This window comes from Macaca mulatta, chromosome 8, assembly GCF_049350105.2.
Source record: "Macaca mulatta isolate MMU2019108-1 chromosome 8, T2T-MMU8v2.0, whole genome shotgun sequence".
Taxonomy (NCBI): Eukaryota; Metazoa; Chordata; class Mammalia; order Primates; family Cercopithecidae; genus Macaca; species Macaca mulatta.
In genome coordinates, this window is record NC_133413.1 from 69,790,010 (window position 1) to 69,798,427 (window position 8,418).

The following is an 8,418-nucleotide window of genomic DNA, read 5'->3' on the forward strand; positions in this document are numbered from 1 at the left end:
ATAAATGTAGGCACAGATTTCTTACTTCGCCTTTTCCAAACTTCTGTCCTTCTTCCATTTCCCTGCAAATCCACTCATGTCATTGCAAAAACAAATGCTAGTTGACTGCATTATGCACAACTACAATTGTAGAGCTGGACAGAAATTTTGTACCAATGCTAATCACGGTGGAGTGAAAAAACTCAAGTGCCTGGGCTTTGTGGGGCCTAGAAAACTATCCAGTACATTTAATATAATCAGGGACCAGTGACAAATATATCTGATGGACTGCTACATAGAGATGGGCCAGAGATGTCCCTGGAGAAACATTTCCATGAAGTCTTCTTCTACTATTAGAAACATATCTTATGACTTTGCATTTTAAAAATCTATTATTCTCTGGATAAGTTAAATAGAAGACCCGCAACTAGTCTATAGAAAGGGTGCCTCATTTGCATTTAAAAAGAACAGTTTGCTTCTTATACACGGGGTGACTTAAAAGGAACTTCAATGAGCTAGTAAAGAAATTCTGAATACTTTCTAAATTAATTTATTCAATTCACAGTACAACTCACTAAAATTATTTAAAGCACTTAATTGGAAAATGATTTAATATATTGAAGTAATTCCTGATTTTTCCAAAGCATTTAACTTTTAAATTAAATCTGACCCTACTTATCACAAGAACGAGGAGTGAAATGTGTATCCAAGTCATTAACTTCTTTTGGGGGCCTAAAATCACTGATAAACTTAATAAGATTTGTCCAGTTTCATTGCCAAAATAGTTCTGAGCTTTTGGTTCCGGTAACTACAGTGGAATATATCTTTACTCTCCAAGATAGGGCTGCAACTTTATTATTTTTTATTAGCAATACTGTTGGTGTCATAAGCAAAACAAAACGTAACACGATACTTGAGTGTACAGACAAAACAGATTTTAGACTAAAAGAACTATGTCACCAGCAAATAATGAAACTTCATCACACAAACTCCTCTGCGCTCGCCAAAGTTCCCCGTACCTTTCAACTTGTCCCTAGCTGAAGGGCTCCCTGTACAATGGAAGCCCTTCTGCCTTGCTCAAGACTGGATGTCCCTCTTTTCTAACTTGCCTAAACACCATCGGCACACAGCACAGTCCTTTGAGTGGGTCTCACACTGGACACAGCACCGAGGAGCTTCTCCACGGGGAAGTGTGTGTGTGAGAGCCTGACTGTGTGTCAACACTGTCCACGACTCGGAGCTGCGACTCGGTCGCGTGGTGGGGAGTCCAGGGGCTGAGAAGGCAGAGCACTAAGTATCTCTGCATCAGGTAAAAAAGCTGTTTGGTGACGACTCGCCACCAGGCACATGTTGGCAGTCCCAACGATTTTTCCTGTGTAATACACCGAGGGTCGCCATGGATGTGCCTGCAGGGGCGGTGAGTATCAGGCGGATTTATCACCAAGCGGGAGCTGGGCATCTAAAAGGCCCGCCCCGCGTTTTAGAGACCTCAATTCTCTCTGCCAACGTACATCCAACGGGACTGCTTAGACACGAACAGCTAGCCCTAGGCGGGGGCAGTCGTGCCCTGCGACCACTTTGGGGGACCGGTCCCTGAGTGTCCTCCCTCTCGGGGATGAGAGAGTTCGAGAAGCCGGGAGAGTAACCCCCTCCCTCGTACCCCCTGACTGTCCTATAGGTGGACCCAGCCGAACTCCGCAGCAGCCCGGGCCAGCGCCCCACCTCCGGGTCACCGGCAGGATCCGCCTCTCCCCGGGCCCCCGCGGCCCTGGCACCCGAGGTCAGCGGGCCGTGGGTACAACTCAGCAGCGGACCCTGCTCCAGCCCCATGCCGAGTGCGGGAGCTTTGGACTTGAACGCGACGTGCTCGCTCGGCTCCAAACAAACTTGCAATTTCCGCGCGCACCCCTAAAACAGGAGCTGTTCTCCAAACCGTGACCCAGCTACCCCGCTGTGCTGTGGCCCGCGGACCTGTGTCCGAACCCGGGCTCGGCTGCTGGAACCGGTTTGGGAAAACAAAAGAGTCGTGGGGCAGTTTTCCCTATGGGGGGCAGGGGCGCCTCCCGGGTCCCTGCACCCCGACTCCCGGTTGCTCCCTGGCAACTACTCCGGAGAAGGGAAGTGGTGCCACGAGCTCCCACTGCCCGGGAGAGGGAGGGAGAGAGAAGGGGCAACTGGGAAATAAACTGAATTCTCTTACTCTGCCTCCGTTCCTGGACCCCAGACACACCCCCAAAGTATTCCACGGTTTTCTCTTATTATTTTTTTAAACGCCCCCCGGCAAACCTAGGCAGGGATCCTTAGTCGCGAACAGCAGGAAGAAAAGAATCCGAGCAAATCGTGTCACTTTCCGCACAATCGCGGTGTTTGGCAAGCCCCCGGAGCTACTCCACAATATTTACTACCCAAGCGCACGCAGGCTGCAGCGGGCTGCGAGCCGAGCGCGCCCGGGACCGGCCTCCGCCAAGCCGGCCCCGCCGCGGCCCGGCCACCGCCGCCCCCCTCCCGGGATCAAGCAGCAAGAACACGGTGGAAACAAAAGCAGAGCGTTCACCTTGTTGCAATAGTAGGGGTCCAGGCAGGGAGAAGGTCCCAGACAGGGAGCGTCGGGCGCAGCGGCGGGCTGGGCTGGAGGTGGATAAAATCTTACGTCCATTTCACTCTCACATCAAGCAACTCCTTTTCTTTTTCCTTTTTTTTTTAAAAAAGTGTTCAGCAAAACAAGCTTAGACGGAACAGAGTGAGGTGTCTGGGCTCAGGAGTAAAAGAAACACCTTCCTTCCCTCACATCCGTTTGTGGTTTGTTTAAGAAGAAGAGGAGAAAAAAAAAAAAAAAGAGGGGGGAAAAGCGCTCAACTCTCCCCCAAGCTGCGGCGCGCACCCGTCGGCGCCGAGCGCGCAGCCTGCTCCACCGCCGCCTCTCGGTCCCGCCGCCGCCGCCGCCGCTGCAGCCGCCGCCGCCGGGCAGGTAACTTCATGCGCTCATTGTCCCCCCCGCCCGCCCCCCCATCTCCGCCTCCCGCGCCCCTCGCAGCCCGGCACACGCGCTCGGGCTCTAGGTACTGGGCGTTTTATTGGAGACTGAGTTGCTCTGCGTGTAGTTTATTTTCTCCACCTTGGAGGCCCGGGATGTGGGGGTTGGGGGAAATTCAGAGAGGACAGGGCGGGAGGGGGACGAGCGTCCCGGGCCGGGCGGGGTAGGGAGCGCTGCCGGACGCTGGCTGCTCACGGCCCAATGGCTGCTTTTCGGAGCCGAAGGCCGGGGACTGGAAAAAGGAGGAGCGGAGAAGGAGAAGGAGGAGAGCACGGCCCGGCTGGGACAGAAGCGGTGGGACCCTGGGAGGCCTCCGCTGTGCCCGTGCCGCGCTCCTCGGGGCCAGCGCGTCGCACACAAAGGGGCTGGCGAGCCAGAGCTACCGGCGGCCTCGGGGTACCGTGGGGAGCGCGCAGCGAGGGGGCGCTGTGGCGCACCCCGCCCCGCAGCCCCGGAGCCCCGCCCCCGGCCCGCCCCGGCCCCACCCCACTCCCACCGCCCCCTCCGCGGCCGTCCCCACCCCAATCTCCGCGACCCCCACACTGTCCCTCGGCTATTCCCCACCCCTATCACTGTGCTTGGCCCGTAGTGGAGGTGACTTTCCTGCGCAGCGCCGCTCCTGAGGGCCGAGAACCCACAGGGAGTGCGACCCCTCTGCACGCTGTGAGTGAGCAATGTCCGAGGGACTCGAGCCGATCGAAGGTTGAGGAGCCGCTCGCCTGGGAGTGGACGGCCTGGAAGAGCCGCCCCTCTTTGGTTTCTCTCTCCCGCCTGCAGTCCGCACCCCTCCGAGATTCGTGCCCCACTGGACGGTTTGCGAAGGCTGAGGCTGCCTTGGGGACTCACAAAAGGCCACAGGGGTGATTCGATGTGTAAATAGGGAAACAATCATCAGCACACAATCCGGCTAAAGGGATAACATATGAGTTTGCTTGTTGCCCCTCATGGGATTCTTCTCTTTTTATAGAAGGACGCCCTATAGTGCTCTTGGCGGTCCACGAAAAAGTTGGAGTCCGCCTCCCCATTTCTCCGGTCGGTGAGTGGCAGGAGGAAATCGCCAATCATGTTTTCCCGCTTTGCCTCCCCAACTCGGAAACTTGCAACTTGCAGTGTCCTGGAGGTTGGGGCAGTTTGGGGTCTCTTGGCTGCTGTCCAACAGATTTATCTCTAAGGGCAGTGTCCTGGATGGGAGGTCCAAGTAGGAATGGGCGACATTTACCTCCCTCTCCGGGAGCAGCCCTGCACACTAGGGCCCAAAATTCTGCAAGAGAGCTTGGAAGGTCTTCATCCGTTCCACTTGTTTTGCTACTCCACACACCCTTCTAGAACATGTCGATTGCCAACTGCTCTTCGTAACTTTTCCATAAGTGTCTCTTCCCGTGTATTTCAGAGCACTAGGCAAATACAAGCAGAGAGACCCGGAAAAAAAAATTATGAAGACAGCATTAATGATAAAATTAACGTGGCTGAGTGGATTGTCAATGCAAGTGCCTTTACTAACTCTTTGTTAAGTTTTGCTTTGTACTCCTTACATCCTCTTTCTCTTAAGCCATTGTTTTAATTTCTTCTCGTTATCATTTTTAAAAGTAGCAAATACAGCTTTCTTCCTACCTTCACGATTGACATGGTGGAGGTTGGGTTGCAAAGAGGAAACAGTAAGAAAAAATAATTCTTCTATACATTCACAAGTCTTTCAAGGCACAAAATAAAAGTAAGAAATAGAAAATGTGTCCTTTCTCCTGATAAAGGTCTTTATAATGAAATTTAAATGAAGTTTTGTGTTTCATAACATCAGCTTTCCGAATACTATTGTAGATACTAAAATGTGCCTATATGTATTTCCTTCCACAATAATAATAGTAATAATAAACTTTTTAGATTCAAATTAAACATTTCTCAGCTTAAATTTCTATCCTCAATCCAACATTTATTATATCAAAACTTGATTTTTAAAAATAAAAGTTTCTTGGAATTCATCATTTATGTCTGTTTCATGGCCTTGTGAACATCAGGAAGATGAAATGAAATGGTTCAAGACTGGAATGCCATTATCTGCATCTTGACACCTGGGAGATAATGATGTCTCCTGCTTTGCTCTACAGACCTACCACTTTTCTCTGCTTTAAAGGAAAATCCAAACGCAGGAGACCTGTGCATTCCTCTACATAATCAAGAGTCTGGTTTCTTCCATAGGAGTGTATGGAGTCAAAGTGGTATTCTGTACATGGCATGGTGTGATAGGTGGGAATACGAGCTACTGGGGGGAAAAGTTCCTTCTTCTAGCCACTTATACAAAGAGAGGCCATCTCAGTGTAATCTGAAAAAATGCTCACTTTATAATGCTGTATCCAAGGCCCATCATAAACTAAATGGATGTATTTCTACTAAAAGTTGGGGAAAGTTGAATAGCTAAACCCCTGAATAAATCTTCTTAATTTAGAAAATAAAATAGTAGAGTGTCATTGTAATACTTTTCAGTTCCTGGACATTCAACTCCACGTCATGGATAAATAAAATAGTTATTTGTCCATTCATTCATTCATTTGTACATTAACAGACAGAGTGGTGAAAAACACTAATGCTATGTGTTATTTACAGGTTTAAAATACAAAAACAAATTATTTAAAATGATTCTTGCTCTAGATGTAGTCTTTTTTTTTTTTTTTTTGGAGACGGAGTCTTGCTCTGTTGCCCAGGCTGGAGTGCAGTGGCCAGATCTCAGCTCACTGCAAGCTCCGCCTCTCGGGTTCAGGCCATTCTCCTGCCTCAGCCTCCCGATTAGCTGGGACTACAGGCGCCCGCCGCCTCACCCGGCTAGTTTTTTGTATTTTTTAGTAGAGACGGGGTTTCACCGTTTTAGCCAGGATGGTCTCCATCTCCTGACCTCGTGATCCGCCCGTCTCGGCCTCCCAAAGTGCTGGGATTACAGGCTTGAGCCACCGCGCCCGGCTAGATGTAGTCTTTCAGAGCAGTATTTTCCAACCTCGTCTGGTCAGTGAAGTCATCTTAGCAGTTTCGAAAAATACTCATGCCAGAGCCCCACCCACATAGATTTGGATTCAGTTCTTTTGGGTAGGGCCTGAGCATAGGAATTTTTAAAAGCTCTCCAGTGGCTTTAATTTTCAGAAAAGATTGAGAATCACTGGCCTAAAAGGAAAGATAAGGCAGTCTAGAAGGAAGGAGTCTAAGGACAAAGGAAATGTTAAAAGCATGAAATTATAGTAGATAGGCTGGGTTGTCATTTTGTCTTGGTCCCCATAAGAGAACATTGAGGATCACCACTCCCAGAACCCCATCACCTACACTGCATTTTAGAGATGGAGTTGGCAATTTGCCCATTTACTCTTAGTAAACTTGCATGACTTGTAAAGGTCCAGGTTATAGTTTATTCATCTGACCTAGGAACTTTGTGTACTCTATTTACCAGAAAATGAGTGCCTGTAAACAAAACGTCTCTTTACTAGTGCTGATGTAATACTATCAGTACCTACTTGTGAAATGTCTACTATGTCATGGACCTGGTCCTAATTTCTTTGCATTGAATTTCACTGTCTTATTTAATTTTCCAGATTACTTTGGAAAGCCTCATCAGTAATTACAGACCACACGGAGCATTTGATTTTGTTGCCTCAACATTGCCCATCTTCATTTTAATTATAGTTTCACTAATTGCTATGTTTTCAAATTTATACTTGTTTTCAGTGACCACATTTTATGTCTACTGATTCTTTGTATTATGTAGGTTAAGTTCTAAATCTTGTAGTAACGTCTCCAAATCACATATAGAGTGCGTTACTTTGGGGAAAATAGCTTTTAGACAGTTAATCTTATCTGTGATTTACAAGAGTCTTATAAAAATTATTCAACAAACCATAGTACTTCCTGGCAGGTATTCTTTGCTAGATTTTGGAGTTAGTTTTTCTTCAGGGGTTGAAGCCCTCTTTAGATGCACATGAGAATGAAATATTATATAGAGGGGTTGATTTTGAAATGCCAGATATTAAAACTAAAATCAAAGCCTGCCAAATTGTATAACTAAATTAATATTTAGCCCTTCACTGGCCTTTCTGACTTAACGGGCTAGTTTTCCAGTGACAGCTGATGTCACGATATTTCTAGGGAAAAGGAAGCCTCATTCTTTTAAAATACGATTCATTTTATACCTCATATGGCCCACCTAGGATTTTAAGGCCTCATTAGACATGTGTATACCCAATGAGGTTACAGGGTGAAGTAGCTATTTGTTTCCTTAGAATCTAGCCAATCTTGAGTGCTACACATTTTAGATTCAAAAGGATATCATTAATGGTTTTGATGGGAAATGTTTACATGTTCTCAATTTACCAGTTAGTATTTACTGTTGTCCAGGGTTACTTAACATTTTTCTAAAGTAATTTAAATATAAAATGGAATGATATGCAATAAGTAATATCTTTCAATGGAAGAACGCAGAGTACTGAAGTTTATTTCCTGGGGAGACTAGTGAGAAATGACTAGATTGTAACTCTTTCAACCAGAAAATAAAGGATTTCAGAATGATGAGGAAAGTTTGAAGGAAATGATACAGGTCCACAGATAGCTCACATGGTACTAAATGACTCATAAAATGCAGTATTTTTTACATAATTTGGGAAGTGTGCCATGCTTGTACATCTCACCATTGAGTGTGGTACAGTACTTTGATCTTCAACAATATACAACATTTGTGACATAATAGCTATAATAGGACTATTCAGCTATTTTACACGGCAATAATCCAGTCCTCTCTCATCAGGATAAACTGTGAGGACAAATCCTTTCAAAATCAGAATTAGTTCCTTGTAGAAAAGTGAGGCTACAATTATCCCTTAAATAGGAGCAGCTGCAACATGGTATCGGCCTGGAGCGTGGCAGTGAAGTGTTTTTCCAATGCAATTAAATGGATTTTTTAATGCAAACTAATATTCTATAAAAAGTCAATTGGTAGGGGAGTAGGTGTGGAATTGCTGAGATGAAAGAAACAATCATTTTGCTTACCTGAGTTAATATTCCTGCCTTTAGTAAATGATATTTTGGTGAGAATGGATAATCAAGGCTCATATTTTCCTGTGAAGTGGGTCCCAAAAGAGAACCAGAATAATACAAAGGAAAGATAATTCTGGTTTATTTCTACACTCTATGTCTTATTTTGAAATGGATTCACAGCCATATTTTGATATTGTTTTTCAAAAAGGTATAATGAGTGAACAGTAACATTTCAATTTAAACAGCAAAGGTAATACTGGGGTGGAAAAATATAAAGAGAGCTCACAGGACCTATATTAGTCAGTGCCCACATCCAGAATGAGACAAAGAGGAATGGGAACTTAAATTTCTTACCGCAGAGATGATTAAAGGATCAGAAAATAAGACCTTTAAGAAAGATT

General features: G+C 46.2%; 1 protein-coding gene and 1 long non-coding RNA gene across 2 annotated transcripts in view; one reads left to right on the plus strand and one right to left on the minus strand.

Annotated features, from left to right (window-relative positions):
- TOX (thymocyte selection associated high mobility group box) overlaps nt 1-2,765 on the minus strand; it is a 310,963-nt gene extending 308,198 nt beyond the window's left edge. The window contains 1 exon segment of the mRNA NM_001261489.2: nt 2,534-2,765. Within this exon segment, the coding sequence (NP_001248418.1) occupies nt 2,534-2,635 (102 nt within the window). The 5' untranslated portion in view covers nt 2,636-2,765.
- On the plus strand, nt 2,696-4,990 carry LOC144330793 (uncharacterized). Its single transcript, XR_013397274.1, has 2 exons — nt 2,696-2,947; nt 3,603-4,990. It is a non-coding gene; the product is annotated as an uncharacterized LOC144330793 (long non-coding RNA).
- The last annotated feature ends 3,428 nt before the right edge of the window (nt 4,991-8,418 follow it).